The sequence below is a fragment of the Molothrus aeneus genome, chromosome 14, assembly GCF_037042795.1.
Source record: "Molothrus aeneus isolate 106 chromosome 14, BPBGC_Maene_1.0, whole genome shotgun sequence".
Lineage (NCBI taxonomy): Eukaryota > Metazoa > Chordata > Aves > Passeriformes > Icteridae > Molothrus > Molothrus aeneus.
In genome coordinates, this window is record NC_089659.1 from 1,552,319 (window position 1) to 1,572,483 (window position 20,165).

The window sequence follows — 20,165 nt, forward strand, 5'->3', positions numbered from 1 at the left end:
GTGCCAGAGTTGGGCACTGTGTGTGGAGATGTCCTTATCACTGAGAGGCAGAAGTTTGTGAGCCCTGAAATCAAAGTCTGGGGATGGCTTTCAGCTCATCCCTCGCAATGTTTAGGATTTAGTGAGCCTGTGCCCAGTCAATGTGGTGAAGCCCCTTGGGGATGGTGCTTAGAGGAATGTCTTCCTCCATTCATCCTTGCTGCTTTTCTCCCAGCAAGGCAGAGCAGCCATCCAAAAAGCATCTATGACACTTTTCAAATATGGAAGAGCCTTGGGATTTCAATTTGGAAACAAATGAGCTTAATTTCAATGTGCTATTTCAGTCAGAGAGCTTTGCATTGGAGAAGGGAAGACTGCAGACACTTCTCCACATTTTGTTTCTTTTCCTGCATTTGCACTTTTCTGTTGGAAACGAAAACAAAAGAAACAAAAATAAACCTTAACTTGCATCTCCAGCCATGTCACCATGTTTCTGCCAATTGGGATTCTCAGGAGGTGCAGACAGGTTCAGCTGCAGTGGGGGAACACTGATTTACTGCCCCTAATGATGTATCCCAGACAGGAGAGATCCAGAAAGCTCTGCTCTCTCTTTGCTCTGTGTGATGCAGACTGGGATTGAGGGGATAAATCTTACCTGCAGGTAGAGCATCAGGAAATGATTCAGCTAAGCAGGGAGGAGGGCTGAAATGGGCATTCTCATCTGTGCAACGATGGGCTGTGCCTTGCTGGAGAGAGGCTCATGATGCTCACTTTAATCCCAGCAATCCCTCTGCTGGGGAAGGCTCCCTGAGCTCTGTCAGCTGGGGGCTGGAACAGCAGGGTGTGAGCAGGGCTGGGCTGGGAGAGCTGGGCTGGGAGAGATGGGCTGGGCTGACTGGGAGAGATGGGCTGGATGATGGATGGATGGATGATGGATGGATGGATGGATGGATGATGGATGGATGGATGGATGGATGGATGGATGGATGGATGGATGGATGGATGGATGGATGGATGGATGGATGGAGGGATGGATGGATGGATGGATGGATGGATGGATGGATGGATGGATGGATGGATGGATGGATGGATGGATGGATGGATGGATGGATGGAGGGATGGACGATGGATGGATGGATGGATGGATGATGGATGGATGGATGGAGGGATGGATGGATGGATGGATGGATGGATGGATGGATGGATGGATGGATGGATGGTTAAACAGACTGACCACCTCTCCTGGCTGTCTCTAAGCCCACTGTGGGGTGAAGAATACTTAGCACTTAACCTCCTGCAAGTCCTGCCCAACTTTGGCCTATACTTCAGGGACTACATGGAAAAGTACTTTAAAGAGAGACAGTTTGGCAGCTATTTTTAGATATTCATTGAGCAAAACACTCTCCAACATCTGCTCATCAGTCAGCTCTCCCTTCTCTGAGCAAACCTGACAGGATGAGCAGGAGGAAGGATGACATTGTTTTATGTAACAGAAGTAAATTTACTGGAAAAACTCTGCAGCAGCCTCCTCTGCTGAGTGTTATGGATGAATCTTGAGTCTCCTTTTCCTGTCTTGTCCTGGAAACCACCTTCAAACGCACAGAGAGGATGAGGCTTGGGAACTCCTCACATTCCTTTATTCTCCTTGTGCTTTCAGAGGTGCCTGCACAGAAATGTGCTGCTTCAGCTCCTCCAGACATGTGATTCCAGAGAAATGATGAAGCAGCACAGGGAGGATGGGAATAGTGAGGATGGGAATTGCAGCCAGTGGCAGCCCTGAGGCTGGGAGACATTCCTGTGTCCAGGAGGGGAGGGATGTCACAGAGCACAGGGAGGGGACACTGCCCCATGGCCGCAGGGAGAGCTTTTTCCTGGCTTTTTCCTGGCTTATTCCTTGGGTTTTTTCCCAAGCTATTCTGAGATCATCAGCTAAACAGGAAAATCTGCCTGGAGAGATGCTCTGTGTCATTTCTCCCCAGTCTGGATTTTGGTTTGCCCTGTGACCATCCTGCAGTGTGGGAAGCAGCCTGCTCCCATTCCTCGTGGCCTTGGAAAATCAGAGGGGGAAACCCAGGGAAATGAGTCATCAAGGAGCTCCTGGGGGAAGAGAGGCCTAGATTAGGAAGTGTAGAAGGTGTTCCATAACCCAAACTTCTCTGCTGAAAAGCCAGGAAACTCAGGGTGACGGCATCTTCCGAGCTGAGCTGCACATGGCAGAGGTTGGGTCCAGGCCAGGTCGGCCAGAGTTGCATTTCTCATTCATGTTTGAAGTTGTCCCTGCCAGGAGCCACATGGTGAGTCTGAAGGACAGTTCATTGCAGGGTTCCAGTGTTCATTGTGGCCCCGCAGCTGCATGTCACCAGCTGGCAGTGTGACTAAGCATCCCGAGTTCCCAAATTTAGCCATTCCACTGGAGCTGCTGGCGTTTTCTTCCCCTCGTTTTTTCTCCTTCCTGTGTAATAAAGGCAAGCAAAGTGAGCACAGTCATCTCCTGATGACCCCTGTCTTGTTTCTTTCCAGTCAGGATGCTGCTAAAGAGACCAGGCCAGTTGCAACATCTGAGATGTGGCCTTGCAAAGTTTCTAGCCTAAATCATTCTGGTTGGACTTGATAATCCTAAAGGTCTTTTCCAATGTTAAAAATTCTGTGATTCAGTGATGATCATCCTGACAGGTGAAGTGTGGGAGGATGAGGGGATTTGCTCAGAATCTTCCCACCCTCCAGCACATCAGCTGCAAACTTGTTGGGGATGCACTCCATCCCCTCATCCAGGTGGTTGATAAAGATACTAAACAGAACTTGCTGATGGTACCAAACAGCTTCCTTGTCCTGATTACTGATCTGAAAGGAGAAATCAGAGCAGGCTCAAACAGCCCCTCACAGCTTTCTGTGGAGGCTGAGCCACTGGAAGGATGGGGAAGCAGCAGTGCTTGTAGGAGACCTGGGTAGGAGGTGTTGGGGCAGTGGGGTTTGCAGGAGCACTGAGCTCCCCTCCTTGGGGCTGTCCCCTGGCTGTGGCTGCTCTCTGCAAATCTTCTTTTCTCACTCTCACAGGGTTACTTAAAGCAGTGCCGGAAGAGGAGGGACATGTTCAGTGATGAGCAGCTGAAAATCATCTTTGGGAACATTGAAGACATCTACAGATTTCAGATGGGCTTCGTGCGGGACCTGGAGAAGCAGTACAACAACGAGGACCCCCACCTCAGTGAGATTGGGCCCTGCTTCCTGGAACACGTGAGTGCACTGCCACTGTCCCTCAGGCCTGGGCTGGGAGGGAGGGAGGGAAAACCCCAAAGGCAGGAACCTCTTCTGGTAACAGATCAGGGGCTGCTCCATGTGCTGTGGGAGATACAGAGGAGGGAGAGCTTGGATATGCAGTTGGATAACCCCCAGTACATCTGAGTCACATGGATGAGAAGATACTGGAGGATTTTGCCTGGCCCATCCTACTGTTCCATAAACCACCTCCTGCAAGAGCTGATAAATTGGCCAATGTTGCAAATATGGCAGGAAATGTCAAACAAATGCCAGCCCTGGAGCTGGAGGCTTTCCTGGAGGGAGAGGGGAGCAGCTCCTGTGCCGTGTCAGGACAACAGTTCACTGCTTATCAGAGAAACTCCTGATAACATTCCTGAAACTTCAGCAGGACATCCCCAAAGAGTTTCACAGCATCTTTTAAACATCCCTGGGTCTCTCACTGGGCTTTCCCCTGAGAAGGTGCATGAGGTGTTAACATGGCTGGTTCTTATCAGAGCCTGCAGAAAGCAGCATCACATTCCACCTCTGTGCTGGGGAGATGTAGGAAATCTTGATGAGAATCAGTAACTCAGATGTCATGACTTGAGGCTGTGCTGTCAATTCATTGATAGTGACAATAGCAAGAATTGCTGCTGAGATTTGGAGGAAGATCTGACACTTGCCTGTCACCAGACAGGGGCTGAGAGCTGGCTGATAAACTCCTGATAAATTGTCCCTGCTTAGCCATTTGGGAAACCGAGGGGTGAGGATGTTTAGATCCTGCTTAGAGATCTCCAAAGCATCTTGTTCCTCATTTTCTTCAGGAAGAGAGAGCTGTCAGTGCATGGCTGGGTCAGCTGTGGGGATGGGAAGGACACTGGATCCTGTTCCCAGAGAAGCAGCTTGTTTGGACCCTCAGGGATTGAGAAGTAATTGCTGGGCAGGCATTTGGCTAAATAGAATCTGTCCTTTTATCGGAAGGCATAATGGAACTGGCTGGTTTGCAGCACCTGCCTTTGACCTGGGCTGTCTCAGAGTTAATTTGTGGTGCTGGGCTGTGCCCATCTCCTTCCCAGTGAAATCCTCCTCTGCCCTTTCATTGCCTCGTCTGCATGGCCCAGATGAATCAAGCCCAAGTTAAAGGTGACACTCTGTGGTTAGTGAAGGCAGAAAAAGGACATTCCAACAAAATAGACACCAGAAGGCTTGTTGGACCAGTCCAAAAGGTGGAGGAGCACATGTGTCAGTGGGGTTTTTGTTTGTTTTCAGTGTTTTCTGGGGCTCAGTTCCTGGGGAAATCCATGCAGTGCCTTGGGTTCCCCATTGGTAAAGGCAATTTCAAACATCCCCAGCTCCCAGACACTTGCCAGGTGCTTCAGGCTCAGGGAAAGAGCTCTAGGAATAACAAGGTTGTCCTCTTGTCTTACCAAAAGCCAGAGCTCTGCTGGGTTGTGCCTTTCAACCCTCCCTGCAGGATTTGAAGCTGAGAGCAAGCACAGCTCTGTGCAGGGCTCACATTGACACACCTGTACCTGCAGAGACCTTGGGCTTGTGTCAGAGTGCAGGTCCCTCTCTGCACTCCCTCCTTTCCCAGCACCTCTTCCAAGCAGGAGGAGCACTGTAGGATCTGTCCTTCCTCCTGCTTGGGCTGTGCTTGGAAATTCAGACTGGTTTGGCTTGGAAGGGTTGGGTTGGGAAGATCATTTTGTTCCAGACCCTGCTGTGGGCAGGACACCTTTACAGACCAGAATGCTCCAAGCTCATCCTTGAACACTTTCAGGGATGGGACTGCCATAGCTTCTCTGGGAATTCCATCCCAGGGCCTCCCCACCCTCCCAGGAGGAGTTTCTCCCAGTATCCCTGTCATGGTGGGCATTGTTCAGAGTGCTGTGACCTTCCTGAAGAAGGGTCTTGAAAAAGACACCTGGGGGGCACAGGCATGTCTGTGCTCACACTGGGTGATTTCAGCTCTTCTGGGATCCAGGAGACACAGAAGGAGAGTTGGGGTCTTTGTGTGGGGCTCCAAGGAGAGCCTTTATTGAGCTTCTTCCTTGAAGGGTTCAGAGTCACTGAGGCAGGGAAAGCAAGGGTTTATATAGGGATCTTGAGGGGCAGGACAGAACACCAGGGCCAATGGGATACATTGAATCTGCATGTCACAGCAAGGGAAAAGGCTGGGAGAAGCCTTTTTCTCACCCTAGTGGCCTGAAGGGTTCTCCCTCCAGGGGAGAGTTGTGGTTCCTTTCCCTGTTGGCCCACCAGCCCCACAGGTCCCACAGAACCCTGCCCTTCCCAGCCCTGGTGTGGCATTGATCAGCCAGGTCTCTGCCTGACCCATCCTCCTCCTCCTGCCCTCACAGCAAGACGGCTTCTGGATCTACTCTGAGTACTGTAACAACCACCTGGACGCGTGCATGGAGCTCTCCAAGCTGATGAAGGACAGCAGGTACCAGCACTTCTTCGAGGCGTGCCGCCTGCTGCAGCAGATGATCGACATCGCCATCGACGGCTTCCTGCTCACCCCCGTGCAGAAGATCTGCAAGTACCCCCTGCAGCTGGCAGAGCTGCTCAAGTACACGGCCCAGGAGCACAGGTACCTGCAGCACGGGGCCAGGGCTGTGCCCTGCAGGGAGGGCTGGGGGTCTGTCCAGGGCTGGGGATCTGTGCAGGGCTGGGGATCTGTCCAGAGCTGGGCATCTGTCCAGGGCTGTGCCCTGCAGGGAGGGCTGGGGGATCTGTCCAGGGCTGGGGATCTGTGCAGGGCTGGGGATCTGTCCAGAGCTGGGCATCTGTCCAGGGCTGTGCCCTGCAGGGAGGGCTGGGGGATCTGTCCAGGGCTGGGGATCTGTCTAGGGCTGTGCCCTGCAGGGAGGGCTGGGGGTCTGTCCAGGGCTGGGGGATCTGCCCAGGGCTGGGGGATCTGTCCAGGGCTGGGGATCTGTCTAGGGCTGTGCCCTGCAGGGAGAGCTGGGGGATCTGTCCAGGGCTGGGGATCTGTCTAGGGCTGTGCCCTGCAGGGAGAGCTGGGGGATCTGTCCAGGGCTGGGGATCTGTCTAGGGCTGTGCCCTGCAGGGAGAGCTGGGGGATCTGTCCAGGGCTGGGGATCTGTCTAGGGCTGTGCCCTGCAGGGAGAGCTGGGGGATCTGTCCAGGGCTGGGGATCTGTCTAGGGCTGTGCCCTGCAGGGAGAGCTGGGGGATCTGTCCAGGGCTGGGGATCTGTCTAGGGCTGTGCCCTGCAGGGAGAGCTGGGGGATCTGTCCAGGGCTGGGGATCTGTCTAGGGCTGTGCCCTGCAGGGAGAGCTGGGGGATCTGTCCAGGGCTGCTGCCCTGCAGGGCTGGGGATCTGTCCAGGGCTGGGGGATCTGTCCAGGGCTGCTGCCCTGCAGGGCTGGGGGATCTGTCCAGGGCTGGGGATCTGTCCAGGGCTCCTTCCTTACACAGGGATTGGGGTTTCTGTCCAGGGCTGCTGCCCTGCAGGGAGGGCTGGGGGATCTGTCCAGGGCTGGGGATCTGTCCAGAGCTGGGGATCTGTCCAGGGCTGGGGATCTGTCCAGAGCTGGGGATCTGTCCAGGGCTGTGCCCTGCAGGGAGGGCTGGGGATCTGTCCTGGGCTGGGGGATCTGCCCAGGGCTGGGGGATCTGTCCAGGGCTGGGGATCTGTCTAGGGCTGTGCCCTGCAGGGCTGGGGATCTGTCCAGAGCTGGGGGATCTGTCCAGGGCTGGGGGATCTGTCCAGGGCTCCTTCCTTACACAGGGATTGGGGTTTCTGTCCAGGGCTGGGGGACGGACCTGTCCAGGGCTGCTTCCCTACACAGGGCTGGGGGTTTCTCTCCAGAGCTGCTGCCCTGCAGGGCTTGGGGTTTCTGTCCAGGGCTCCTTCCCACCCACAGGTTGGAGTTTTCTGCCCAGTGCTCCTTCCCTACACAGAGCTTGGGGTTTCTTTCCTAAAAGGGGTTGGGTTTTTCTGTCCAGTGCTCCTTCCCTACCCAGGGGTTGGAGTTTTCTGCCCAGTGCTCCTTCCCCACAAAGGGCTTGGGGTTTTCTGTCCAGTGCTCCTTTCCTACACAGGGGCTGTGGTTTCTGTCCAGGGCTCCTGGCCACCCAAGGGTTGGGGTTTTCTCCCCAGTGCTCCTTCCCAACAGAGCTTGGGGTTTTCTGTCCACTGCTCTGTCCATCCCAGGGCTTGGGGTCCAGCTCTCGTCCCTGTGACATCCTGGATAAACAGGAGCAGGACAAAGGGTTAGCAGACAGTTCAGTCTTCTCCAAGCAGCAATTCTCGATGGAGACACACTCAGCCCTGTTCTAATCAGACATGTGAACTAATTACCCTTGGATGTACTTTCTGATGCTACCAGTTACACTGGAAACATTACCTAATTAGCATTCAGTGGTCTGAGAGGATCCTTCCCTGCTCCCAGGGAGACCCTGGGCATACAGTGAGTACAGGGCCAGGGTCTGCAGCTGGAGCCTGATGTGGGGAGAGCTCCAAACCTGCTCAGCTTTTCAGCCCAGTCTCATCTCTGGTTTTGCTGTGGAGTTTAGGTTCAGAGGAGCACCCGCAGTTTGATTGCTTCCCAAAATTTCCAGCATCTCTTTTGCTGCTGCTGAGGACAATCAGCCTTGGCTGCCTGACAGTGTGAATCAGGAGCAGTGCCTGTGATACCACTTGGGATTTACTGCTGTGAAAATAAGGTGAAAGAAAAATCAGGCCCTGTGAGAGCAGATTTGTTCCTGCCCTGCCAATTTTCTTACTTTTTCCAAAACCCATTTAAAAGCAAGTGAGAACAGAAAAGACCAGTGATGTTTCAGAAACTTTTACAAGTGTTTGATGGCTTGTTTTTCCCAGGCCCAGAGCAGGAGTGGGATGGGAGCAGAGATGCATTGATCTGCTTTAACCTGACCCACAAGTCTGAGTGACTCAGGGAAGCCAAATGCCCCTAATCACCAATTTGGACAAGCCTTTGGCTTCAGATCCAATTCCTGCTTTTCCAAAGACCAAATCAAACTTGGAAAGGACTGGTGGGAACCTCAGGCTATCAGAAGGCAGCTCTGGGATCCCACAGGTTGTGGGTTTCCCCTTCAGCAGCCACAGGAGGACCCACAGCACTGGCTGGGGGCTCAGATGTGGCTTCCCACCAAGAGGGTGTTTAAAATGACCCTCTGTGAGTTATTTGGGAGCCACAGCAAAGGGGATGTGGGCAGTGTGATAACACCAGGGTTGGGTTATTTTGGGAGCACATTTCTGTTCCCTTAGGGATGTTCTAAACTCACCATGTCGTTAAGGAATCACACAGAGTCGTGTTCTGAGGAGCCCTGGGAGCTCTCCTGTGGTCAGCAGCTCTTGGGTGACTCAGCCTGAGGGCTCTGTGGCACTGGATTGCCATGGACACTCCATTTCTCCTGTTCCTCTGTGCTCTGGGAAGGGAGGGCAGGGGGAGGTTTGCTCACCTTGCATTAGGAGGAGTAACCCCTGAAGCTCTGACAGCACAGGGAGGAGCCCTGTGGCTGCACAGTGGTGCCAAATCCCAGCCCTGGAGTGAGGCAAAACATGGGAAAACATAGGATCCCAGGGAAAGCAGGGATGTGAGCTTCATCTAACAGAGGAACGTGTCCTCTTTTTCTTTGTTTCCTTCCTTTTCACTGCCACCACACCTACAGAGCTGTGGATTTTCCCTGCAGCAGGTCAGGACAATGCTGAAACCAGCATCCAGGCCAGGCTCCCCAGAGACAGCACGTGATGCTTGGCAAGGATCTAGACTTGGATTCTGATGGAGCACTGGGAAGTGGCCACTGCAGCCCCAACAGAATTGACAAACCATTTATTTGCCTTCATCTCATGGTTAATGGGATCCTATTATTGCCTCATGGCCAAATGCTCTGCTCCTGTTGTTTTTTTCTTCTAAGTTTTTGCCAGCTCTGCCACAGACATGGGCTGGGAGCCCAAAAAGTTCAGTCCTGAGCCTTTTCTTCATTACAGCATGACAGGAAAACATTGCTGGGGTTTTCTGCCTGGAATCGGGGAATTAGCATTCCCAAGATGAGCGGCTGGCACCGTCCCACTCTGCATGGAGGCAGGATGGGGCTGAGCTCAGAGCCTCCCTCCCTGCCTCCCTGCCTGTCTGCAGCCTGGTTCCTTTGAATTTTTCACAAAGCCACATCTGTTCACCTCTTGAAGATCCACTCCAGCTTAATATTAATTAAATATAGGAAGGTCCTAAGTGCAGCTTGCTGGAATCCTGAGCATTCCCAGAGCAGAAGGGAGCTGGAGTTGGGAATGTAGGAACACGTAAGGTGAGGAGACTCTGCCAGGGAGTGCCCTCCCTTCTGAGCATGAGCATCACTGCTGGGAGATCATTGGTGACTGTCTGCAGACCCTGCACCTCTCCCTGCCTCTCCAGGTCCTTCCTGGCTGTAGGGACCTCCCTGTTTCCCTAAAGAGCTCACGGATGTTCTCCAGGCCACCCTGTGTCCCCCTGGCACAGCTCCTTTCCTGCCTGACACAAGCAACACTCCCTTCACACAGATGCTCACACAAAGGGAGGCACAAGAAGTTCTTCATTGTGTAGCACGATCCCTTCCATCCCTGGCAGTGTCCAAGGCTGGGTTGGATGGGACTTGGAACACCCTGGGACAGTGGAAGGTGTCCCTGCCCATGGCAGGGGGTGGAGCTGGATGGGCTTTGAGGTCCCTCCTCACCCAGCCCTCTCTGTGATGGATAGGATATACCATCCTCTGTTTTCCTTTATTTTGCTGATGGCCCAGTCCTGCTGTCCTGGAATTTGTGGGATTGCTTTTAACCACACCTAGGATTTTGACATAAGAATTTAAGAAAAAATGAAAACTCAGCTCAAGATTTCACCTGAGCAAGGATAAATAATATTTTACTTATCCTTGAGCAAATCATATTTTTTGTGTATCACAGTGTATTTGTTTCTTAGTATTTATCCTGTTGGGAACACATGGAGGGGGGGATCTAATTCCCAGTATTCACCCCTCTTTTAGCTGTCACCAGCACAATCCTTAGCAATAATCAATGAAGCCATTCCCCCTGCAGCTGCCCAAGATGGCAGTTTTTCTCATTAGTCAGCAATCAATAGCAGCCCTTAAGTTAATAATACATTGTGGTGGTGTTGTGGCAGCTGGCCTTGCCTGTCTTCCCAGTGGAAATGAACGTTGCAGCTCCTTGGAATGGAAGAGCAGGCACAGGGCAGGAATCAATGGCATTGATTTCAGCATCACTTTTTGAAAAGACTGATCATCATCCTCAGTGGCCCTGGCAGGAGCCTGTTCTCACTCTGTGTTACTGCACTCACAGGGCCATGCAGGGTAAAAAAAAAAAAAAAGAGTTGCTTGATTTGCTCACCTGAAATCTGCAGTGAGAGTGAATTCCATGGGGTGGCTGCTCTGGGAGTGGCTTGGAAGGTGCTCTGGTCTTTGTCTAAATGGACCCTTTGCTAAATGTTCATTTTAAAACCAGAAAAATCCAGGCCCAAAGACAGAGGCTGTAAAAGTGTTCAGCCTGTCTTTAGAATGCTCTTCAGCTGGGCTCCTTGTGGCTGCAGAGGGCTCACCCAAAGTGCTGGGTTGGTTGAGGCCAGACTGGGCTCCCAGCTCCAGTTTCCATCGCGCTGCTCCGTCGTGACAATCCAGGTGGAAAAATCCCATTGTAGCAGTGAGGGGTCACCCCTGCCCGTGTCCCTTTGGGCTGGTGAGCTTGTGGCAGACTCCTGGGCGTGTCCTGCTGCCTGCCTTTGATGGCCTTTCCCTGTGTGTGCAGTGACTACAGGTACGTGGCCGCTGCCCTCGCCGTCATGAGGAACGTCACCCTCCAGATCAACGAGCGCAAGCGGAGGCTGGAGAACATCGACAAGATCGCTCAGTGGCAGGCCTCTGTCCTGGACTGGGAGGTACAGTAACCCTGCCCTGGCAGCCTCCAGGCTGTTCTAGGGTTATCTAAGACCCTGTAGTTCATTGCCCAGGGTTTGGGATGAAGCCTGGGGTGGAGAAGGCGCAGTCGTGACTTTGAGGTGGTGCTTAAACATTAACGGTGCCCTAAAGAAAATCCAGTTCCAATTTCATCACTAGCAACCTGGAGTGACTTTTGTGATTGCAGTGCTGGTAGTAGGTGAGACTTGGAGCAAACCCCATGTGCATTCTGCCTCTGTGCTGTGTCACTGGGGAGGAGGGAGGGAAAGACGTAGCAAAAAGCCCTGGAAATTGCAAGAGGTTAAGAAAATGAAGAAAATCCTTCTGGTGATTGCTTTATGACTGGAAGCCAAACTGTTAAACTGGAGTTAGAGATGTTATTTGCATTTTATAAATGACATCCCACTTAAAGATATTTCTGAACCAGCCCTGTGTGTAGTGATGGTGTAATTAAGGAGCTGAGAGGCACAGGGAAGGCAGAGTCAGCAGAAGGATTCCTCACCAGCAGGCCTTCAGTCTCTACATTTGTGCCATGTGTTTGGAAGAAAAGCCATACTAAAATTATGTTCTCCCTTTCTTTTCGTCCCTGATTTTTAAAAATCATTGTATGGAAGTAATCCATAAATAGGGTTTTGCAGCAGATTGAGGACAAACGTTTTTGTAAATCCTCTCGCTGTTGTCATCAGCCCATGTGTTCAGCAAGGAGATAATCAGAGTGATGGAGCAGCCTTTCTGCTTCCTCACTTGTGAAGTCTGAAATAACTCCACATTCCAGTCATGGGGATCATACTGTGGAAATGAGTGTGTGGGAAAGAGGCATTCATCCTTTAATTAATTTATTTCTGGCAAAGATCTGCGAAGGCTGGGAGGAGAGGGAGAGAAATACAGGTGCATCACCTGTGTCCTCCTTGGCTGAGCTAGTTTCATTGCTGTGAGGATGGAGGTTTATCACCCTGGATCTGGTGATAAAACACACAATAAAACGCATAAATGCAGCAATCAGAGCTGGGATTGTGGCTGGCTGGGAGAGCAGAGAGCACAGACAATGTGTCTGATTGTTTTACTGCTCAGGAACATCTCTCACTGCCAGGCAGACTCATTTCCAGAATGAGGAAAGTGCTCTGCAGGAGGCACAGGACCATCAGCTCCATGCTCAGCCCTGGAGTGTGCCATGGGATGAGCTAATGGGGGTCATTTGTGAGGAGCTCCCAGCCCCTCGCTGGAAATAAATCTCCATTAAGGACAGATCCATTCCAAGCCAGTGAATATTCATGTGTGAGAGGGAAGCCAAGGTGACCTCCACACAGGATCTATGGAATAGCAGTTGCTTTTTCTCTTCCATTAGCTCAGTTGATAATTCATTTTTATTTAGCCCTGTCCTTGATAATTCATTCCTGCTTAGCAGTACCCATTCTTTATCTCCATCCCATCCTCAGGCACTTGCCAAATTATTCTTCCAGGCTTTTTTCAGCTATTCCAGATTTTGAGCACATTATTGCAGCAGCATCCTTCAGCTTCTCATAACATAGCACAGCCTGCTGCTGGTATGCTCAGAAATCCCATGGGAACACAGCTCCTGGTCAAAGAAAAACACCTTCTTTGCCCTTTTTATTCTGGATTTTGGATCAAGAAGAGTCACAGAGTTTTGATGAGAAAGTAGAGGATGAGAGCTGGATCCAGCAGAGGAATTCACTGCTTGATTCTTTCCTCTAAAGCAGCTCTGAATCACCAGATCCAGCCCCCACTGCACAGCTGTCCATGGAGCAGCCAGAAGGATGCACAGAAACCCAAAATACCCAGGAGTGAGCCACAGTGTAATGCAGGAAGAGAGTGGGAGAAATGAAAGGATTGGATCTTTGGGACGTGCTTGGATGTGCTGAGATGTGTGCAGGTGTTCCTTTGGCACTGCAGACCCCAAACCCCACTTGGAGGCTGCAGGGGTGTCCCCAGGACATGGAGCAGTGGGGTTGGCTCCTCACCCAGCCCTGAGGGCTCAGAGCTTTGTCTCCTGTGCAGTTTTGGGGTACAGCAGGGACCTCCTGGTGTGTGTCCCAGCCTCTCCAGGCTCTGGGGAAGGGACAGCTCTGGTTTGAGGAGAAGATCAGCTCCCAGTTGGTGTTTGCTGTCAGTTGCTGTCAGGCCTGTCCAGTCTTGTGGAGTTCCCTGAGCAGAGAGGGATCCCAGCTGTAATTCCCAGTTTTCCTGGCCCTGGTCCTGCTCTAATCTGACCTTTCTGTACCTGTTCTGTCCATCCCAGTGGCTCTGGAGCACAGGCACAGCCCAACCTTCCTGAGACCCCCTGGAAACAGCACTGACCCCAAGAAAACGGGGGCCAGCCCTAAAAAATTACCAGTGCAGTCTTTTTCCACCCAAAATGCAGGCAGGGCACAAGATAGAGCTAATCCCAAATTCCCACCACGTTGGCACTTCACAACTGATTTCAGTGGCTGAATGTTGCAGCATGTGGAGATATTTCATTTGGAGGAATGTCTGTTTTTCCTCAGCATCTTGAGACTGATGATGCTGATTCTCTGCTCTGAAGTTTTCATTTCTAAATTTACCCGTGTTTTGTCAGGAGATGGTGGAAAAAGATTCTTTAAAGAAGAAGGAAAAATTCCCAACCAAACAAAAAATACTTTGTGAGGGAATATCTGAAATGTTCTGGTATATAAAACGTGTGCACAGTTCCTTGCAGGGAGAGGTGGTGTTGGGAATGCTGATCCTAAAACAAATAGGAAAAGTAAGGGTATGTCCAAGCTGCTTTAAGCAGAGGGATTTTACTGAATCCCATTTTTTAGGAATCATTTTTATACCTCCATGGGATAAAAATTTATCACATATTCACCACCATGGTGGTGAATTTCAGGGTGAGTACTTGAAAACCACAAATATCCTTGAGTTAAGCAAAGTCAGAGGTTTTCCCCAAGAAATCCTGCAAGCAGGATCTCATTGTTTAAATTGCCAGTGGGACCAGGAAAGGGTGGCCTGGCACAGGGGACAGCCAGGCCTGAAGTCTTAAGGAATTATTGGCAGCTTTGGCATCTTTAGACAAGAAATGACTGAGCAGAATTGTAAGGGAAGATTCTGATCTCCCTGGCTGCTGTAAATCAGGAATAATCCCAGTCACTCTGAGTTCCTGTGTAATTTGTGGCAATGTGGGCTTGCCTGAGAAGCCTGCCTTGGTCTGCTGCCACGTGTGACTCACTTCTTTATTTTGTAACCTGAATTCCCAGCATATAAACAGACCCAGAAAGGTGCTGCCCACACCAGTGGTCCAGTGCTTTGAGCTGGTAATGGCTCAGAATTTGGGGCTTCCACCACCTCCCACCGAGCCCTTTCAGTGCCTTTCAGTTCTGAAGTGTTCCCTGATGTTCCAGCTCCATTTCCCCGCTCAGCATTGTCCCCCTGCTCAGGGTGACACACCCTCAGATCAGAGCAGTGACATTTAAAGGCAGCAAGGCAAACCTCCACACAGAGCTGCCTTCAAAGGGGCAGCCAGAGCCTCCTGGGCAGCCTTTGCTGCTCTCTCCCTTCCCTGTTCCTGCCCTGTGAGGGAGCTGCAGCCCTCAAAGCTTGGTGGGAATAGCTCCACACGTCACTGTCAAGTTTTCTGAAAAATCCCTTCACCAAAATTTTCTCCTAGGAAGCTGAGAAGCCTCAGAGAAAAAAAAAAGAAAAACAAAACAAATTCTTATCTCATTTGCTTCTCCTGTGTTGTGCTCACATGTGGAATGTGTTTGGAGATTGTTTATCCAACTTGTAATTGTTTCATTAATTTCATGTAAATTGTTTTAACTTAATGACCAATTACAGTCAAACTGTGTCAGGACTCTGGAAGGAGTCACAAGTTTTCATTATTATCTTTCTAACCTTCTTCAAGTATCCTTTCTCTATTCTTTAGTATAGTTTAGTATAGTACTCTTTAATATAACATAGTATAAAATAATAAATTAACCTTCAAAAACATAAAATCAAATACATCATTCCTTCCTTTGTCTGAAAACTCCACAAATACAAGACCACACGTACACAGAGCAGGATTTAAAGAGACTTCCACAAAGCCCATCACCATTTCCAAGTCCTTACCAGCCCCAGGGCTGTATTTGCACCCCTCAGAGGCACCTCCCTGCCTTTCTCTCTGCTCCTGGTCCCTCTCTCCTGCCCCCCAGATGGATCCTGTGAGCCCATGGAGCCCTGTGCCACTGTGCCCATCTCACTGGGCTCTGCTTCTAGGCAGGATCTGGGCTCTGTTCCCCTGGGCAGGGCTCAGCACAGCCTCCCTGAGTGCCTGTATGGATGATGTGGGGATGGAAAACAGGTCTGTGCCTCAGCACACCTGGAATTGCTCAATTTTATGCCTTTCCACACAGCTCTTGAACTGCATCAAAACAAAATGAAGCAGCAATCACTGCAGCAGTTCAGGCTCCATCTCCGTCTCTCCAGCAGCACTTCCCTCCCTTTCAGCCCAGTTTTTTCTCACAGGAGGGAGAAAAATTGGCTCCCATTCCCTGGGAGATCTATGCAGGTCCCTGATCCAGCAGGGGACAGTTAACCAGGTTTGGCAGAGGACAGAGCCTTGCTCATCAGCCTGGATAGGTTTGAACTTGCTATTTAAACAGATCACTTTGGTTTGTGAAGATATTTAGATATTTCTACCAAAGATTCTTATGGGTTGCCCATAGGGCAGCTTCCAAGAGCATTAAATTTCCATGAAGGGAGAAATAGATATATTTTTGAGAAACTAAATGAGCATTGTCCTTTTAAATTTCTTCTCATTCCTGTTATTTACGGGTCCTTTAAATCAAGACTTGCTGCCCTTAATTATGTAATCTATAATCACTGGCCTCAGCCTGATACTGCATCAGTGAATCCAAGAGAGCCACAAAGAGAAGCTGCCTGGAACCACCAAAGTGAGGGCAGCCTGATGAGAAACCCTCCTGGGAAAAAAACACCATGGCAGGGACTGAAATGAAGCCTTCTTTTTTCTCCTTCTTTTATTTTGTTCCCCCCAGCAACAGAAGGTATCAAAACTGAGCTTGTTGAAAAGGACAACATTTCACTGCCGTTCCTTTGTGTGATCTCAGTGTAGCCCCGGGTGCTAATCAGCCTGTCAGTCTCTAATTGCAGAACAGCAGTGTCAGGCACGAGAGAGCCCTGCGAGCTGGAGAGGGCACAAATCCCCTCCTGGTGCCCAGCAGGGCCGGCACAGGGCACAGGGCTGGGCTGGGCTGGGCAGGGGGCAGCTCTGGGGGGCATTCCTGGGCCCAGGGAGGTGTCTGGGAGGGGGAGCAGCTCTCAGTGCCAGCCCTGCCTTGCTACCCTGCTGCTCCCATTTGTTTCATGGCTCTCTTCAAGCTCTGTGGCTGCTGCCAGCTGCCCATCACAGAGCATGGCCAGGGCAGCAGCGCTGGGGAGCTGGGATCCACATCTTCCCAGGCAGCAGCAGCAGCAGAGCTGACCCTGAGCTGTCACAGTCAGGAGTGGCCTGGGCCTCAGTGTGGCACTGAGGGCACTGAGGGCTGACATCCAGCCCAGAGCTGGGGCCTTTGCTCCCACTGCTGCACACAGGGACCGGGGCTCTGCCTGACTCTGGGAGTCAGCTCTCCTTGGCTCCCTCTGGATGCTGCAGGACGTGCACTGAAAACCCTGGATGTGTCTGGGGAGGGCTGAGGGGTTTTTTGGAGGCTTTTGTGACAAAACTCAGGTTGGAAAAGGTGTCAGGAGTCAGGGCTTCTCTGGCCACTCTGCTGCTGTGCTCTGCTGAACGTCTGCCAGGTCAGAGCAACTAAAAGTTCAGCCTCTTCCTTTTTCAGCAGGGACTTACAGAAGGATACAGATGATCCAGCCTCTGTGGGAGTTGGAAAAAAATGGAGAAGAAAAAGGAAATTTTTTCCTGGTTCTGTACAGATTTGGAGGCGTGGGACTGGGACAGACATTTGGGGAAGTCTGTCTGGAGCAGGGCTGGAGGTGTGCTGGGGGTGCCAGTGTCCCTCTTTGCCCCCACTCTGCAGCTGCCCCCTGAGCCCCTCAGTGGGGATCAGGAGAAGACAATTTGTGCTCTTCAGAGAGGTACAACTGTGTCAGGACAAGAAAAGCCTTTGTAGGCTCAGAGGTTGTGCCCTCAGGCTCCTCTGTGGGAATTGGCACAGCAGCCAGGCTGGAGGAGCAGGGCAGGACCTTGGACACGCTGCTCCTGACAGCCACGTGCCAGTCCCAAACTCTGTGCAATCTGTGTTTCCCAATTTGCTCACCCCAAGTGAGAAATCAGCTATTTCTGGCCTAGAGACTGGATATAGAAATTGTTTTCCCCGCCTAAGAAATGCAATACAAATCCCATCATTTCGGATCTGGATGTTTTTGGGTTATGTTGCTTGCAGGGACTACAGAGTTTGGATTCAGCTAATCAAGTAGAAGTGTTTACAGAGCCCTCTGTGTGTCCTCAGGCTTCAGATGCTACCACAGGAGTAAAAGACAAAGCTGGCTTTCTATTTTTAGCAGCCAGCCTCTCCTAAGCTCGCCCCCTCTCCTAAAGCTCCCATCCATAGGCTTGTGGGAAACTTCTTCATGTAAGCTCATGTGCAGCCAGGAAATCTCACAGTTTCAGGGCCTGGTGTGTTTTCTGCAGAGGTTTCTTGTTCTGGGGCTCATGTCCCCTGAGCTGTGGCAGCAGCACTCACTCCCTGGGCTCTGGCCAGGCTGAAGTGGGACCCCCCTGAGGCACTGGGTGCTCACAGCCCATCCCTGGGGGCACTGACCCTCAGTGTCCATGGGAAGCCATCCCTCCTTAGCCCCTGGGGCGGCACAGGCACAGGAGGGAGGCAGGGGGGTGGATAAAGCCCTGGCTAAGGCGATTTGGAAGTCTGTGCTGCAGCTTGGTGATGCAGTGACTTAATGAAGCTGCTGCTGTCACAGGGCCCGGGGACACAGGCGGTCGCTCCCAATCAATGCTGAGAGGTTAATTACACATTTACCTGAGCAGCAGTTTGAAATCCTCACCACAAAACCAGCAAGGGGGGAGACTCCTGGCTGCCTTGGCACCTGCAAGTGTGAGCAGCACCAGAAGTGTGTGTCTAGCTAGATGCCCCCCATAGCTGGCTGAACCTCGACAAGCTGTTTGCTGGGATTTTTGGGATGCTCTCGGCCCAGAAATCAGTTCCAGCTTGGCATCAAAGGCAGAACTGCAGTAGTTCACAGCCAAAAAGAAAAAAAAAAAAAGAGTTCTTCTCTGTCTTGCTCCTGAGTGCTGCTCCTGAGTGCTGCTCCTGAGTGCTGCTCCTGAATGCTGCCTCACCTTTCAGCTGGAGCCACCCCGCCTCCTTCCTCGGTGCTCTGCTGAGATGCCCACAGGGCAGGTGGTGGTGAATTCACCCATTTTTAATAAATAGATTTTAATTAACTTTTTAAAAAGTCCAGCTCATTCCAATTAGTGGAGGGTGACTGCATTTGTTCTCTCAGAGAGTGGGAGAGAGAGCACTGTGTTTTCAAGACCATCTGCTCATGAATCCTTAAAAAAAACTCAGGAGAGGAAAACAAGCGTTAGCCGGAGGCAGGGAAGGGTGAGGGCACTCTGGCAGCCAGCAGGGAGGCCTGGCCAGCCAGGGGGCTGGGGCTGCTACAGGAGCCAGGGTGGTCCTGACAGGATTTTGGAGGTGGGGAGCTCTAATGAGCTGTGGGAGAAGGGACTGGCAGTGCCTGGATGAGTGAGAAGAGAGGCAGCAATCCAGAAGGCTGAGTTCTGGCAGCCTCTGAGGTGGGGAACTGCTGCCCCAGTGTGTCCCAGGCTTTTGTAGCTGGCTGGAGATTTCAGGAGGGGAAGTGCTTTGGGATGCTCCTCTAAAGGGAGGGCTTGCAGGGAATTTGGTTCCCTGAATTCAAAGTGCCTCTGGGGTGGGCTTTGAGGAGGAAAGGGCTTTGTTTTCCTGATGCCACCAGCACCTGCAGCAAGATCCAAGGGTCTGGGGGTACCTGGAGAGGGGAGTGGGGGCAGTGTCTGGGGCAGCCCTTTCCCCATTGCAGTGGGAGCTGCAGTGACCACGTTTCATCCACACCTCCTTCATTTATTCCCCTTCCTTCAGAATTATCCCCCAGTCCCAGTTTCTGGTCTGAAATCAGATGGGGTGGCTTTGAGAGCTGCAGAAGGGCCAAAATCTTACAAAATTGCTGTTTCTGCCCATCGTGCATAGACAGACTTGTCAGGGCAGTTGACTCAGGCTCGTTCCCTGTGCCCTCCAGGGAGACGATATCTTGGACCGCAGCTCGGAGCTGATCTACACGGGAGAGATGTCCTGGATTTACCAGCCTTATGGACGGAACCAGCAGCGAGTTTTCTTTCTCTTTGATCACCAGATGGTTCTCTGCAAGAAGGTAAGGACACAGCTAAGGGCGTGCTGTGGGCAGGCTTGCCCAGTGCAAAGCGGTTTTCAGGGCACGGTGGCTGTTGGCTGCACGTGCAGAGGAGGATGTGGAGAGCCCTGAGGAAGGACAATCTGCATGCTCAGGGTGTGGAGTTCTCTGTGATAGAGGGATTTTTGTGCTCATAGCAAATCCAGCCTCCACTTGCTCTTTTCATGCCTTTATCTCATGTGCCCCTGGTTTGGCTCGTTGCCTCCCTTCTCGTTTTAGGTTTTGGCTGCAGTGTATGATCTGGGATTAGATAGCCCTGCAATTCCTGTATGAACTACAAAACCTGGCACTGGGGCTGACAGCCCAATTGCTGCATTGAGATGGTGATGAGCAGCAGCCAGGCTGTGCTGGGTGTCTGTGCTGGTGCTTGGGGAGAGGCTTTTCAAGCCTCATTCTCCTGTCTCTGCCGTGCTGGGTTTTATGGGGCCCCTCCCTGGAGGGAACCCATGGGGGAGGAAGGAGGGCAATGCAGGATGCTGTGCTGCTGTGCTGTGGTGTTAATAGCAGCAGCTGGCCTGTGATCCACAGAAACTGTGTCCAGCAGCAGCTCTGGTGTCCCATTGAGGTGACCCCAGCTCACTGCCACCACACCTGTGTGACAGGAAGGGACAGAGCTC

At 51.7% G+C, this 20,165-nt stretch overlaps 1 protein-coding gene across 11 annotated transcripts in view; it reads left to right on the top strand.

Moving 5' to 3' along the window:
- Positions 1–20,165, top strand: part of ARHGEF9 (Cdc42 guanine nucleotide exchange factor 9) — a 179,380-nt gene that overhangs the window by 121,391 nt on the left and 37,824 nt on the right. For all 11 annotated transcript variants that reach the window (XM_066559268.1, XM_066559258.1, XM_066559257.1 and 8 more), the window contains exons 4-7: positions 3,034–3,213; positions 5,577–5,809; positions 10,997–11,126; positions 19,378–19,509. In XM_066559268.1, coding sequence (XP_066415365.1) covers positions 3,034–3,213; positions 5,577–5,809; positions 10,997–11,126; positions 19,378–19,509 — 675 coding nt within the window. The remainder of the gene's footprint in view (positions 1–3,033; positions 3,214–5,576; positions 5,810–10,996; positions 11,127–19,377; positions 19,510–20,165) is intronic.